Source organism: Eretmochelys imbricata, chromosome 20 (assembly GCF_965152235.1).
Source record: "Eretmochelys imbricata isolate rEreImb1 chromosome 20, rEreImb1.hap1, whole genome shotgun sequence".
Taxonomy (NCBI): Eukaryota; Metazoa; Chordata; order Testudines; family Cheloniidae; genus Eretmochelys; species Eretmochelys imbricata.
In genome coordinates, this window is record NC_135591.1 from 18222397 (window position 1) to 18238670 (window position 16274).

The 16274-nt window shown below is 47.1% G+C and overlaps 1 protein-coding gene across 1 annotated transcript in view; it reads left to right on the forward strand.

Moving 5' to 3' along the window:
* Positions 1 to 16274, forward strand: part of LOC144277476 (complement C3-like) — a 52269-nt gene that overhangs the window by 10160 nt on the left and 25835 nt on the right. Inside the window, exons 6-20 of the mRNA XM_077838241.1 lie at positions 1011 to 1093; positions 1254 to 1344; positions 1829 to 1931; positions 2027 to 2147; positions 4866 to 4981; positions 7386 to 7532; positions 8249 to 8461; positions 9698 to 9892; positions 10778 to 10939; positions 12107 to 12236; positions 12982 to 13053; positions 13929 to 14129; positions 14741 to 14852; positions 15724 to 15809; positions 15991 to 16130. Coding sequence (XP_077694367.1) covers positions 1011 to 1093; positions 1254 to 1344; positions 1829 to 1931; positions 2027 to 2147; positions 4866 to 4981; positions 7386 to 7532; positions 8249 to 8461; positions 9698 to 9892; positions 10778 to 10939; positions 12107 to 12236; positions 12982 to 13053; positions 13929 to 14129; positions 14741 to 14852; positions 15724 to 15809; positions 15991 to 16130 — 1972 coding nt within the window. The remainder of the gene's footprint in view (positions 1 to 1010; positions 1094 to 1253; positions 1345 to 1828; positions 1932 to 2026; positions 2148 to 4865; positions 4982 to 7385; positions 7533 to 8248; positions 8462 to 9697; positions 9893 to 10777; positions 10940 to 12106; positions 12237 to 12981; positions 13054 to 13928; positions 14130 to 14740; positions 14853 to 15723; positions 15810 to 15990; positions 16131 to 16274) is intronic.

Sequence of the window (16274 nt, forward strand, 5' to 3'; positions counted from 1 at the left end):
TTGTATTTCTTATCGTTTCGATGGATAATCATGTTTATTTGTAAGCCTTTTTTTTTCAGTTTCGATCACTTCAAATGCTCAGTTGTGCAAAATTAAATTATGGGTTTTTATCGTCCCCCATTCTGAGTTTTAGCAATTTAAATTTCACAGGTGGGGGAAAACATGGGGGCCAGACCACGGTGGTGCGGTCTGATAATAATTATTTAATGACAGTAGACACTGAGATTCAAAAAAGCGAAAGCTTTATAGCCATTAAAACACAAATTGTCAACATCATATGTCCAAATACGCCAGGTATAAAGCCTTAAATCATGCTGTGTTTTTCTTGCTTTGCCTATCTGTAAATTTCGATATTATTGATGGAAATGTATTTTTGTTGGTATGTGTGTGCACAGTGAAATCAATGACACGTATCGATAAAAAAGTCAACACAGTCACCAGAATGAAGCTGCACTGACTTCCTTGCCATTACTCCTGATTTATTCCAGAGTATGTGAAGGCAGGATCAGGCCCTATTGGCCTGTTTGCCAATAGGTGAGCACCCAACCTCCCATTCAGTGGGATTTATGAATGTTCAACTACTCTGAAAATTATGTCAGTGAGCTGGTGAGTGAGGGGACTGATTTTGGTATGGATCGGAGTTTCCTTAAGTTTGGGGGTGTTTGGATTTAGGGTTTTGGTTCTTGTAGACTGTAGAAACAAGTGCTGGCCACAAAGTTTAGATCGAAACTTCCCAAACCTTGCTAGGCAAAGGTTGAGGGGATTGTGGATCAAATGTTTTGTTCCAAGTACCCACCTCTAGTTCTGGTTCATGCAATCCTCAAGGTGAAGAAAAAAATGCCTTGTATGAGATTCCCTGTGGTTCCCTCAAGACGGCTTGAGTTCCACTTATGTCTCAGATTTAGCTTATGGGGCCGATAAAATTACCAGAGAAACAAGTGAGCTAGGTGGGCCTTGCGAAATGTGCATGTTAAGTGCATTCAGTGTTCCCTCTTATTTCCTTCCTCCAGTCTGGGAACCTGGAAGATCACGGCCAGGTATGAAGACTCCCCTCAGCAGACCTTCAGTGCGCAATTTGATGTTAAGGAGTACGGTAAGAATCCAGCACGCACTGGGCCCAGGCTCAGGGAGTGGGTCTGTCTCTACTCTCCTGACACCATCTTGGAGCAGACTCTCCATTCGGCTAGGCTTTGCTGGCAACCCACCCTCTCCTACAAGCTCAACGTTCTCCTCTTCCCCTCTCGTTTCTCCAGTGTTGCCGAGTTTTGAAGTCATATTGGAGCCGGCTGAGAAGTTTTTCTACATCGATGGCAATGAAGACTTCAGGGTTTCTATCACTGCGAGGTGGGTGGAAGGGATCAGCCGACTGGGGTAACAAAAATAGGTTTTAGTGCAGAAAGAAACCTAAGTCTTGCATCACTTTGGGAATGTTTTCCACTAAATGTTTTTTTTTTTTCCCATGAAGAGTCTCCATTTTCCATGGGAAATTCTCATTTCTTGTTTCATCCAAAAACCCAATGTTCAAAAATGGAAAAAAAAAATTGGCTGAAAACCTTGTGATTCAGAAATGCTGGCGCCGTGCCTCATGGGGCTTGCCATTCAGGTGCTTCATTCTTCCGTTCTTCACCATGGGTTGGGCTTGCTAGCTGGACTTAAACTCCCATCATGCACCATAGCCATGATGGTCCACTTCTCCTTACCATGGTGGATCATGGGAGATATAGACCGACCAAGGAGCTGGGCCTATAGAGGAGAATGGTGGCATAGGGCCATAATATTCAGCGATAGGTTCCTTGTGGCTTCTCTTACCCATCCTTATCTCCTCCAGGTATCTATATGGGAAAAAACTAGATGGCACTGCTTTTGTCCTCTTTGGGGTGAAGATGGATGATGAGAAGAGGAGTATCCCGCAGTCTCTCAAGAGAATCTCGGTAATTCGTGTTCTTGGCTGGAGGGCGGGGGGAGGGATTCACGCCTCCTGGGAAACTCTGTGGGTGAGGTCATGAAACTCTCTCTCCCTTTCTAGATAGAAGACGGAGATGGGGAAGCAATACTGACGAGACAGATGCTGCAGGCTCGGTTTGCCAACCTGCATGAACTGGTTGGCCATTCGCTCTACATCTCTGTCACCGTTTTGACAGAATCTGGTGAGCATCAGCAATAAGTGCAAAGCCAAGTGCTTTATTCACGGGGTGTTCCAAAGTGGTGCCAAGTGCAGTTCGAGGTGTTGATTTAGATGTATAAAGCCCTATCTACTTGGGTTCTGCAGATCTTAAAGGCTGTAGGCCAGATTCTTATCTCATTCGCTCTGGGGTAAAACTGGTGTGATGGGTTGCTCCCCCCTCCGGGGTGCCACCTGATGTATTGGGGTACCACTGAGCCCGGCTTTTCCACCAGCCTGGGCTCCCTTACACTGTCCTGATGAGCCAGGCCCTCTCAAGTCTCCTCCAGCACACACACAGGAAGGGACATGCCCAGCTGCAGGAAGACAGACACTGAAATCAGCTGCATAGGAAGGCTTCAGCTAAGGAATTTCCCAGCACTCACGTGCACATCCCTTCTGGCATGTAAACCCAAAATTGTACTGTCTTGCACTGCACAGACAACTGTACAGCGTAAGCTCATGAAATTTGCCCCCTCTCTCAGCGTGGAGGACGATATGCACAGCTTTTTACTCCCCAGTTATGAATTCCACAAACTGGTTTTAGAGAAAACAAAAACAAGTTTATTAACTACAAAAGATTTTAAGTGGCTATAAGGGGTAGGAAACAGATCAAAACAGATTACCCAGCAAACAAAACAAAAACGCAATATAAGCTCAGATACTAAAGAAACTGGTTACAAGCACTAATTTCTCACCCTAAATGTTGTTTTAGGCAGATTGCAGAGTTTCTTGAAGGCAAGCTGCTCTTGCTTGCAGCTTAAAACTCCAAGTATTTCTTTTACAGGCTAGACACCCTCCGTCTAGCCTTGTCAGTCCTTTCTTCCCAGATCAGTCTTAGATGTTTACAGCAGTCATCTGGGGCGAAGCTTCAGTGAAGAACCGACCCTGATTATCGCACTTCCCTGCCTTAAATAGGTTTTACATATAGTGGGAATCCTTTGTCTTCCAGTGTGATTCCCACCCCCGGACAGTGGAAAAGGACAAATTTTATTATGGAGTCTAGTATCAGGTGACTTAATCACATGGCACTGCAGCCATAACTCACACAAAGGAAGTCCATTTGCAGCATCCTAGGAAGATGGGAGATTACCCTCTTCAAAGTCCTATTGTTCTCCCTAGCAGTCTATTGACTTGTATCCAGCTAGCCAGCCAGACTGATTGCATTTTGCCTGGTGGGTGTTCTCCGGGTGCAAACACTTTTGTAGTACAGATGTAGGGTCAATATTCCTAACTTAAGATACAAAAATGATACATGAATAGAAATGGGATAATCATATTCAGTAAATCATAACCGTTCCAATGATATCTCACAAGTCCCATCTTGCATAAAACACATCTTAGTTATGCTATAATCATATAATAACAATATTTCTCTGAAGAATATGGGGTGTAATGTCACACCTGGAATAACTCCAGATTTACACCAGCGAAAGTAGCTTGAAACTGTTGCACCTTTGTTTTCTCCGCATTGCACCTTTCCATTTCTAAGAGTTCTGGGTCAGCTCTTAGGGATAGTCTGGGCATACCTACTCCTGCCTCAGTGCATGGGATGGACTAGATGACTCCTTGAGGTCCCTTCCAGCTCTACATAGCTCTGGTCTCTTAACTTTCCCTGCAGAGGGAGCAGCCATTCTGTTCCGAGCAGCTGTAGCTTGTTACAGATGAAACTAGTAGCTGAAAGCCTGTGCCTTGCACGGGTGTGGCAATTGGGCCAAGTAATCCAAACAACCAGTGAAATTACTGCATGCAAATTAGTTGTAGAGTAAAGGTGGTGATTGGTTGGTTGAGTTGTGTCTGATATCACAATGGTCTAGGACTCTTGGCATGCCACATGCCTTACTGGAGTTGTACACCAGGCTTGTACCTTCAGAATGGCTGGGGATTTAAAAATTGGCTGGTAACAGACTGCAAATCCCAGTGATAATTGAACCTGGTGATATTGTAACTAAGAAGAGCCCTTCTCTTGCCTATATAGCTGCTTCCATCACTTCACACAGACGCAACAGACGTTCTAGGCTTCAGAGTGGTACAACCTCAGAGTGACAGTCCTGGAATCTTATTATATAGATAGATACACAAACACTGTGCTCTCTCTCTCTCCCAGAGACTTTGTTTTTGTTCTTTCTTGTTGCTTCTTTAAAAGCTAAAATAAGTTGTTTTAGCATGAAAGGGACTGATTTTGTTTTCACTGCTACAGTGCAACTGACTATAGGGGAGTTATTCCTGATTTATACTGGCGTGAGAACAGAATCAGGCTCAACAGCCTGCAGTAATGCCAACCCCAAACATGCAAAAATCACAAGTCAGTCCCTCCGCTCCCAAAATCACGAGATCATATTAAAAATCATGAGGTTTTTTTTAAAAATAGTAAACTTTGGTTGCTTTTTCTTTCCCTCCTGGCTTTTGAGGCATTAGTTCGCACTTGGGACATGCTTTCAAGCTTTTCTCTGCAACCAGGAGGGTTAGAAACGTATTTCTTCTTTTAAATGACAGCTGAGATTCTCATGCCATATGGTGATTCTAGCAGCTGAGGCTGGAAGACAAGGAATTAAAACAGGAGACTCATGATAAAATCACAAGAATCAGCGGCACTGAATCAACATCTGACCATGGCCTATTCCTTGTGTTTTACCCTGGACCTTAAGGACAAAATTTGTATTCCCTAGCTCAGTTTTAATTGACCCATGGATTCTCTCTGCAGGCAGCGACATGGTGGAAGCAGAGAACACCGGAATTAAAATTGTGACATCTCCCTATCAGATCCACTTCACAAAAACACCCAAGTACTTCAAGCCGGGGATGCCCTTTGAACTCATGGTAATATCTCTTCTTCTAGATCATGCCAACTGTTGCCTGAGGTGTATAAAGAGGAGAGAACTATGGGTACTAGGGTGGTGAGGGTGGTATCAGAACTTAGAATAGAACAGAAACAAAGGGCCACATTCCAATCTCAGTTACACCAACCTAATTCCAGTGTGACTCCACTAAATGCAATGGAATCACTCTAGATTTACACTGGCCTAACAAGAGCAGAGTCTGGCCCAAAAGCTGACAGCAAAGACAAGGTGTGAAATGGCACCTAGCTACAGGTCTGGCCCAAAACGTGCCCTGGGGTCACTCGTGTATTGGCACAGGTGAGGAGTTCCAAAGAGGGGGGGCATTTGCAGAAATAGGGGGCAGAGGGACCATTGTGGATAGGAGGATGTGGGGGAATTTCAAAATTGGCACTGACAGAATGATTCTTCTCCCAGCGAGTTAGGCTGCATTACAGGGGGAGAAATATTATGCTCCTAAAATTCTGAAGCAATCAGCATCAGTCCTCTTGTCCACAGAGAATATGGTTTTATGGTCCCACACTCCTCTGGGGCTGAAGAGTTTGCGAAGGGAATTTAGTATTTTTCTGTCAGCAGGCACTTAAGACTATACATTAGCAGAGAACTGAAGCAATTATCTTTGGCCACAGACCAAAGGTGCACAAACGGGTAATTGATGACCACAGTAATGAGCAGGTTAAGTCCATTTCTAATCTGGATATTTGCTTTACATACAGTGGTGAATGGGATAAACAGAAAAAAGAGTCAAAGGGCTGAACCTTAAGATCCATGCAAGTAGCTGTCCGTTTTTCTTCTGTGCATGGGGGTAATTGAATTGCACCGGCTCTCTGAATGCTTAGGGCTAACGTGGGTGCTCACATTTTATACAGTGTAGAAATCTGGGTCTGGAAAGATCTTAGGTCCAGAGATGCTGAGTTTCTGATTTCCCAGGGGGTGCTCGACCCCTGCTCCATTCCAGACCTTGCCCCACTCCACTCCTTCCCCCAAGACCCACCCCGCATTTTCCTGCCCCCACTCTGCCCTGCCTTCTCCTCCCCCTGCCCCCCAGCACCTCCTGCCCACTGCTGAACTGATCCTCGGCAGGCGGGAGGTGCTGGGAGGGAGGGGGAGGAGCTGATCGGTGGGACCAGCAACTGTGAAAAATCGGGAAGCGGGTGGGGGGTACTAGGGGCCTATATAAGACAAAACCCCAAATATTGGGACTGTCCCTATAAAATCAGGACATCTGGTCACCCTAGGCTATGTTTGTAGCAACAGCATAATAGAGTTAAGCCTTTAAAGTATCTTGGCTTTTGCAAGGCAATTGATCTCTGCAGTCTTCAGGGTTTTCAGAACCAGGGCCAGTCAACACTCAAAGGGTACATCTCGACTGCAGTCACGGGGTGGGACTGGAGCTCTAGGTGACGTCGCTGAACTAGCTTCCATCACCCTGTGACTGTGTAACACCGATGACCAGGGTCTGTCGGGGGTCAGGATCGAACCTGGGGCCTCCGGAGCTAAATGCATGAGCCGCTACTGAGTGAGCTAAAAGCCACATGGCACTTAGCTAAGGCTGTAGTAGACTCATTAATCTCTAAGTGGTCTAGGTGCCAGTAGAGGGGGACAGAGCATCACAGCCAGCAGGCATGGCGTGCACCTGCAGCCTAGACATGCCCTAAGTCAGAGTGTGAAAACTTTAATTAACCTCAGAGTTGAAGATATTTGTAAATAACTGGACATGACAGATGTTAGCGCAACAAATATGTCTCCCTGCTCCCTTAGTTAAAGAGCATCCATAGATTCAAGAAATATTTGGAAGTCTTGACTAACTGGCCTGACTCCTCCAACGAGCTCTACTCCCATCCACTTCCTCTGTGTTAATTGCCACTTGAGAAATAAATGGCTATCTCCAATCTTGGCTCAGAAGCCTTTTGCCTCATTCGCTCAGAAAGCAGAATATTTGTTGGCAGTGATCGTGTTTTGGTTCGATTGGCAGTTGCCTTATTTGCCTGGGGCCAAAACAAGAAAAGACTAGCATGAAATTAATTTCCTCTCTGGCCTACATGAATTAATTTATTCTTAATTTTTGCATATTGTTTTGTTGGGGTGTTATAAAAGTGTAAACTGAATTTAGGAGAAGGGTTGAAGTTGTGGTTTTTATATTTTTTTATGTTTGTACTTTTTAAAATGTGTATGCATTTTGTGGTGTGATACAGCGGATCATTAAGGCCCCATTCCTGAAAGTTATTTAGCTACTTAATTCCCATTGAAATCCACAGAAGTTAGGCACCTAAATACCTTTGAAGCTATGGACCTGAGATGCCGTACATGCGATTTGATTTGAAGTTAGGATGCAGGGAGCGCTGCACCCCTTACTCGACGCATCCCTTTTTGATTGTGCCCCTCAGGTCTACGTCACAAACCCCGATGGCTCCCCAGCCCCTCGTGTCCAAGTACAGGCCGAAGGATTCCAGTCGGCTGGGTCGACCCAGGGTGATGGAACTGCCAAGCTGATTATAAACATGCCTGGGAATAAGCAGCAGGTTCCCATCACGGTGAGTAACCTTCTACCACTGAGGCTGGGCTAAGTGCTATATGCACCCAGAGGGAAATGCCCTGTTGGTGGCATTCACTCCCCTCTCATGCACTGAGCAGGAGGATAACTGAACTCTGTGCATTCCATCTGCGCCTGGGGTCAGTTTCCTGTATGCCATTGGGTTTTGGAGATGCTCCAATCACCATGTAACCAGTGCTCTATTGTGGGGCCAGAAGAGATCCCAGAAAACATTGACATGGGCATAAAGAGGTCCCGATTAGTCCCCTTGCCACCCACCATGCAGCAAAGGAGGCCTGTAGACAGCTCATGGCTCCTTAGTGTGAAGACCCTGTGAGGTGACACCAGGCTCAAGCTATAAAGCCCGAGAGAACACTGGAGCTATCTGTGTCCAGCCACTTCAGGAGAGAGTCCTTCTTCATATTCATCTTGCAAGGGGCAAGACAGTTTCCTCTGTTCAGAGACATGTTCTCTTACAGTCCAGAAATCTGGAGTCCCAGCAGAACTGTGCTGAAGAGACGGGCCAATTAAAACTGGCATTTGGCGTTTCTCTGAGGTGTTATGCCTAGAATGGCTGTTAGCAGCAGAATCCACCAACAATGGCGTCTCAGGGGAGCTTCCTTTGCTATTGCTCACAGCGTGACCCAGCGTGAGGGGCTACAGACCCTAAGCTCACTCCCAGATTCAACTGAGATTTTATCTCCACCTCCCCTGCAGGTAAAAACTGCCCATCCCAACCTCCCAGCAAACCGCCAGGCTTCTAAGTCCATGGTGGCTGAAGCCTATCAGTCCCAAGCAGCGTCTGAAAACTATCTCCATCTGGCGGTGACGGCTTCTGAGCTCAAACCGGGAGACAACTTACCTGTGAATTTCCACCTGAAGAGCAAAAATCTAGATGTTCTGAAGAAGGTCAAATATTTCACCTACATAGTAAGTGCTGTGTCCCTGGGTACTGGGATCTCCTGGAACTTAGGCATCATCTGAGTTTCCACCTGTTCTTTAATATTCCCACTGCATGTAAGGAGAACCTGTAGCAGAGAATTCTTCTCAGTCAGGCAGTATATTGATTGTGTGTGTAGCAGAGTGTGGCAGGGCCCCCTTGGCTTCTGCTAGATTCACAAAGTCACTCTGAGACCCTGGGTGTAGTAACCACTGGTGCACTTTATTCTCAGGCTTGTTCCCACCACTGTTTCACCTTGTACAAGTAACCCTTCACCGTCTGCAGGCAGGAGGGAGGGAAAGCTACTTCCCTGCTTTCATTCCCTCCCTTTTTCCTTTTCTCCTGTTCTCCCCTGGCTTCCTTCCCCTGAGGCTTTTATGCAGCCAAAGGCTAATTAGGTAGCAGCTGTCTCCGCCTCTCCATTTAGGGCCAGGTTACCTCCAGCCCGCTCTAATTTGTTCCCCTAACAAGAAGCGGGCGTGACAGAGGGCTGAAGCTGCAACCCTTTGCCAAGACCCTGTCACAGTGTGAATGAAATAAAGTCAGTCATGGGGACAACCCCTTATCCACTTCTGGTTACTGACTCCGGGCCCTGTGATAATCAATAAAGCCGACTTCGTCCAGGAGCTGGAGATAGAACCCAGGAGTCCTAACAACCACCCCTCTGCACTCGCTACTAAACCATACTTCCTCTTGGACCTGCAGATGGAACCAGGAGTCCTGACTCCTCCCCATGTACTCACTAGAGCATATTTCCTCTTAAAGCTGGGGATGGAACCCAGGAGTCCCAGGTATCAGTTCCCTGCTCTAAACACTATATTTCATGGCTACTTTTTCAACACAGAGTAGTAGGTCCACTCTGTTGCTTTTAGAGCTGGACAAACCAAATAATAAAGTTGCCATATAGCATGGATATGAAGTGTAGTTGGTGAGTGGGACGGGGGAAAGGAGGGGTGGTCTCTGTTGGTGAAACAAACAATATTCAGATTTGGGAATCAGATTTGGTGAATATTAGCACCACTGCCTCTAGAGCCTGTTCCTGCAACACATGGATTTTAGCTTATTTTCCTCTCTCCGCTCAAATGTAAATGCCCATTTGAAAAGTTGCAAGTGACCGTCTCTTAGTAGTAGAAAACAGGTGGATGGGAGGATTCATGGAATCTCAATGACCCATTGTGTTAACCCTTGTGTCCTTTAACAATCTACATCTCATGTTTCCCTGTTAGATCCTGAATAAAGGGAAGATCAGTCATGTAGGGAGACAGGCCAGGCAGGAGGGACAAAATCTGGTGACCATGTCCCTGCCCATCACTCCAGACCTCATCCCTTCATTCCGCATCGTGGCTTACTACCAAGTAGGAAATTCGGAGATTGTAGCAGACTCCGTCTGGCTAGACATCAAGGACACTTGCATGGGAACGGTAGGTTGATATTCAAGTTGGCCTTCCACATGTTAATTCCTATGAAGATGTCATTACAAGGGAGTTTTTCCTAGCCTGAAAGTGCTGACTGACTCTCAAAAGGGACTCTCAAAATGGCACCGTGGGGCTTCTCATTGACTGTCTCCCAGCAAATTCTAGATCAGATTTGACCAGTTTACATGCACAAAGAAATTCCCCAGCCCCCACAAGCCAATGCTGTCAACCCACTCTAGGATCTGGGAGTCAAGCTATGGTTCCTTCTAGCTCAGCAATAAAGACTCTGTGGATTGAAGTGGATGGAGCTGTACTGACTTGCGCCAGCTGAGTATCTGGCTTTGTATCTGCACCATAATTAGCCATTTTGCTGATGATGTGGCAGTCAGAATTGAGTCCAGCTCCGTCTCCCAGGGCTGGACTGGTTCTTCAGCAGATGTGACTCCAAATACCGATAGGGGACCTGACAATAATGTAACTACAATGCTACGCTGCTGTAACTCCAGTTAATTGCTCCTGATTTACACCAGTGTGAGATCAGAATCGGGCCCACGGAGCAGATCTATTACAGTTCAAACTGACTTGTAAATTTCTCAGGGCTGCCTGAGGGACAAAGTCACCTTTCCATCATGGCTGGAACAAAGGGACTGCATGGACATTGGGTCCAATTCTGCTCTCAGTTTACACCAGCATGAATATGGAGTAACAGCACTGAAATCAGTGGAGCTACTCCAGATTTACACAGCTGCCCCTGAGATCAAAACCTGGCTTTCGGATGCTCAAGGAACATGAAGTCTTACCTCCTTTTCTCCTATGTTTCGCAAAGGACGGGTTCTTAGCTGCTCTCTCTGCTTTAAATCAAAACCTCTCCCTTCACTGTCTTTCATACAGCTTGTGGTGAAAGGAGCCACCAACGAAGACAGGAGAATCCATGAGCCGGGAACTCCAATGAAACTCAAGCTGGAAGGAGACCACAGGGCTTATGTCGGCCTGGTGGCCGTGGACAAAGGAGTCTACGTTCTGAACAAAAAACACAAAATTACACAATCTAAGGTGGGGCATGAAAGACGTTGGTCGTAACTTGTAATGTTTTATAGTGGGAAATGCAGCTCAGCTCTTATCCTTGCTTGACGCTCCAAGATGGCGAAAAGCAAAGTGAGCCTTTTGTTTGCAGACCTGCCGCTTGGGGTTTGAGCTCCACTGTACTTTAAGTGAGCTGGGCCGGGCCAGGTGAGTACTTGGATGGGAGGAAACCCAGTGAAACCCAGGGTACTGCAGGGAGTGCTGTTCTGGACACACTAAAGGACACCCTCCCTTTGGACAGTGTTGACCCAGATGGTGCTGGGCTTTAGGGAACTGTGTGGGTGTTGCAGTAGGGGGCGCTCTCCCCTCAGAGGTAGTTCTCACCCCAGTGCTCATGGTGGTGTTGTACATCAGGGAGTGGCGGTGTGCTCAGTAGGGGGCGCTCTCCCCCCCCCAGTCAGAGCTGAACCCAATGTCCCCGTGCGGCGCTAGGGGGCGCTGTGCTGCACTGAGTGGAGTGGGGGCTCAGCAGGGGGCGCTCTCCCCCCCCGCAGTCAGTGCTGAACCCAATGTCCCCGTGCAACATTCGTGGTTGCTGTGCTGCAGGGAAAAAAGTGTGACTGAAAAAAGGGAGCGCTTTCTTCTGAGTCAGCACTGATCCCCGGGCCCTATCAAGGTTTTAGGGGACGCAATGGTACTGAAAGTGCCATTTCTCAGCTGACATATCAAACAGAGGTTCTGGTCATTGAATGTCCTGTGACCCTTTCCACAAGGGTCAGGGCCCGGGTGCGCTGGCTGAATTCTAACTTGGGTATTTGATTTCTCTCTGCCTAACATCCTCTGCTGTCTGGGTTCAACTGGCTGCATAATTCTCTCTTTCTCCTCCTAAAATCGGTTGTGTTGCTGGGGCAGAATGACTGTTGTGCTCCATCCCAGAGGCGGACGCATTTCCGTGGAGATTGAGTTGCAATAAATCCTTTACTTACGTCTCAGATTTTGCTTTCATTTACACTGCTGCAAACACAGAGCAAGTCAAAGGAAGTCAGTGGAGTTACTCCAGATTGCGTGATTGTACCGGAGACCAGAATCCGGCTCACAGCCTGTATAGTGCTTTGGGATCATGCTGGATGGCACCATATAAATGGGAAGTGTCATTGTTAACAATAATCTCGCAACCATTGTATTTGCGCCTCACAGATCTGGGACTCTGTGGAGAAGAGTGACATTGGCTGTACGGCTGGCAGTGGAAAGAACAATCTGGGGGTATTTACGGATGCTGGACTGGCCCTGGAGACGAGCAATAGGATTTCCACAGTCCAGAGAACAGGTATCTCTCTATAGAGCTGGACGGTCGCCATAAGCAATGGAGGAAGGGAGGAAAGAATCAGCAAAGCAAGGCACAGTAACCTACGGCATGAGCCGGGGGTAGGGACATCAGTCTAGCAGGGCAAATCCCACTGGAACGGCCTAGGAATGGAAATGCTGGGGTTACCAGGGGGGATGAGAATAAGGTCCTGAATTCCCACTGGCCCCCCACCTATTAAAAGAGGGATTAATTTTAAGAATGGGGTGGTTCTGAGGTGGGGATTCAAAGACTTTCTCTGCTAGTCCACTGGGTTTCTCCCTCTTCCAAAGTATCTTTCTCCCTCCTGGCCAGGAAGGGACGGGCAGATGGCTGGTGCTTCTCTCTGCTCTCTCTGCCCCAGGCTGCAAGCTTTTGGGGGCAGCACACGAGGAGGGAGGGAGGAATGAAGTCTGCTTCACTCTCCTCTCCTTCTGGTTGCCCTGGCTGGCTGAGCATCTGCCCAACAGCTCTTCTGTGGCTCCCAGCCAGACAGGAAGGAGCAATATGTTAAGTGCCAAACTGGCTTTTCTGGTTTTCTGATTTGCCCCTAAATCAATGGGGTTCCGCTCATTGAGGCCTAGACCATTCTCAGAAATTTGGGAACTGACCGGATGCGGTGTTCAAATGTTACCATGTTACATCCAGACAGAGAAATGGCATCAAGTTGAGTGGAGGGCCTCACTCGATGGGTGGGTTTTTATTTTGTGTTTCTCACTTACTTCTGCAGATCCAGAGTGTCCCCAGCCAGCAAAACGCCGGCGTCGCTCCGTTCAGCTCATTGAGTATAAGGCAACCAAAAGTAGGTATTAATCAGGGGGTTTGCTATCCTTGATGAAAGCAAGCATGCAAATCAGGAATGTGATTCCCTTACATGACCAGTTTCACCCTGCTACAGCCTCCTGCCAGCTGCATTTCTTGTAACAGGAGACGGGGGAGTCAGGATAGACTTCCATATGAGGAGAGATTGGAACTGATAAATTTATAGAGGGGATGCGATAGAGGTGTAGAAAATAATGAATGGTAAATTGCTCTTCGGGGCACGGACCATCTCTCTGTTCTGTGTTGGTACAGCACCCAACACAGTGGGGGTTTGGGCCATGACTGTGGACCCAAAGTGCTACTGCAATTCAAATAATAACAACAGGTACATTGTTAAATTACCCATTTAAACACAAGGCGACACTCAACCCAACTGAATGGTTTCTTATTACGAATTTATAAAGGGAACTATTTTCATACACAATGCATAATTAACCCACAGTACTCGCCATCACAGGATTGTACTGAGGCCAAGAGCCTAGCAGGATTCAAAAAAAGGATGAGCCATTTACATAGAAAAGGAAGAGATGTTCACCATTCCATAGGATTGGATTTTTAAAGAAGAGCTATACATCCTCATACTTCAGGGCATGAGCCAACCTCTAACTGGGGTCAGGAAGAAACTTCTCTGTGGGCAGATTATTCCACTGTGGGGTTTCTTGCACCTCTCTCTGAAGCTGCTGGTGCTAGTGACTGTTAGAGACAAGATACTGGATTAGACAGAGCAGAATGCTAGTTCCTATGTTCCTTCTTTGGCCATGTCTAGTAGTAAATTAATGAGAGAGAGAGAGAGAGAGAGAGAGAGAGGAGTAGAAGAAGCTTGGTCGGAATGACCTTCTGGTGTTTACATTTCAGCGGCGGATTACCACGATCGGAAGCTGAAGAAATGCTGCGAAGACGGGATGTATGAGAACCCCATGGGGCACACCTGCGAGAAGCGAGTTGGGTACATCCTGGATACGGATGAATGCAAGAAGACCTTCCTTGACTGCTGCAATTATATCAAGACCATACGGGACAAGATGCAACGGGAGCTCCACCTGGAACTTGCAAGAAGCAAGTACTAGGGTTTCAATGTCACTCAGAGGAGCAAGGCTGGGGGAATGGTTAGAGAAATAAGACCACGCCACATGAACCAACCCTGCGCGTGTTCACAGATCCCCCAGGTAGGAGATGAACATGAATGCAGTGGCAGCAATCCTGTTAGTGTTCCACCATGTTGATATGGGGACCCAGATGAGTCAGGGTAATAACCTCTTCACAGGTCGCTGCTGAGGTTTAACCTTTGTTTCTAAAGCACAGTCCTCTACCACTTGAGCCATAGGGGTAACTCCCCTAGTTAGGAATAGTAGTAGGCTCTTACCCTTTGCAGAATATCCACTAGAGGGCGCACATGTAGCACTGAGCCAGTGGCTTATACCAGTGTTATAGGAGCCCAGAAAAGGCTAGCTCATGGGGAAACAGCAAGGCAGGCACGGAGAGGAGAAGAAGCCAAACTCCAATTCATGCTTTTCTGGGCTGGCTGCATCTAAACTTGGCAACATAGGTCAAATCATGGATGCTTTCAGGCCATTTATAGAGCAGGCCAACCCCCGAATCCTTTCAGGTTTGCCCCATCCCAATCAAGATCCCAGCAGAGCCAGATGGTCTGTGATTTGATTTTCCAGGTGACTTGGATGAAGATTTCATGTCTGACGAAGATATCACCTCAAGGAGCCAGTTTCCAGAGAGCTGGCTGTGGCAAGTGGAGCAGCTGACTGAGCGACCAAATGAACTGGGGTAAGAGCATGTGGCCGTACCACTCCCATTCATCAAAGGGCCACATTCAGACGTGGTATGGTGTAGCTCCCACTGAAGTCAGTATCTCTCCACCAACAAGATCCCCAGTGGAGCCGGCTGAAGAATTTGTCATGATTTAGGGCCAGCATTCAGGAGCTGATCCATATTCATAGACTCACTTCTACATTTTAAAGCGAGAAGGGCCCTTAGATCATCTAGTCTCACCTTCTGTATAACAGAGACCAGAGAATTTCATTCAGTTTCTCCAGTTTTGAGCCCATATTTAGGTACCTAAAAGAACTGGCCCGACTTCCAGAGGCACTGAGCAGTCAGTGGTATCCCCTGGCTTCAGCCCTAATGAAAAACCAGGCCGCTGATTTAGGTACTAGAATATGGATGTAGGTGTCTGGCTGTATAGCGTTAGCCTTTTCTCCTGTTCGGGAACTGTTCCTCGTTTCTGTTTGTTATTCAGCGTGTGTTATTAGGTTGCTGAGTCACATGATATTGACGGTGCTTTCTAATTGGATGGCAGAACTTTTTTGGGCGGGGGGTTAAATTGGTAAATGAAGTGCTGGGCCAGGCCGCTCTCCACTGGAATGGAATACAATTCTCCTCCTTGGATTAGACTGGGACACTAGAATTAATATCCCTACCCCTGAGAGCTTTAAAACAGGTTGTGTCCTCTGGCTAGTGCAGAACGTGGACCGCTGAGTTCCTCCCCAAAGATGGCTCTATAGTTCAGTGGGTGGCTGAAGGCTTTACCATGGACCTCAGTCCTAAGATAGGAGGATCTACACCTTTAGTTGGGGAATGTCCATGAGTCCTCGCTCCATTCTTCTGTAAAAGACTCTGTCTTTCTCTTTCCATGTAGAATTTCTTCCAGGACAGTGCCTATTTTCCTGAAGGATTCCATCACCACCTGGGAAGTCCTGGCTGTGAGCCTTTCAGAGACCAAAGGTGAGGAACACCACGAGCTCTCCAGAGAACAGGCAGAAAAGCCAATGGGGAAAAGACCCCAGGCCACAATGGGCCTCGGAAACATCACAGTTAGATGGAACAATCGAGGAGTCAGCAGACACATTTCAGGACTAAAGTATAAGCCCCCCTGTCATTGACCCTGGGTCTTTCTCCATTGCAGGGCTCTGTGTGGCTGACCCCTATGAGATAACAGTAATGAAAGATTTTTTCATCGACCTCCGGCTGCCCTACTCTGTAGTGAGGAATGAGCAAGTGGAAATCCGAGCTATTCTCTACAACTATCGGGACCAAAACATTAAGGTAAGCTCACTGCCTCATGGGGCTCTGCAATTGACCTGAGGTGTCAAGTCTTTGACAGACAGCCAAACCAACACAAAATGGTGGAAGGCTTCTCCTTCTAGGGCCTGATCCCTTTGGGGCTGGACACCCTTGTCTCCCATTGAC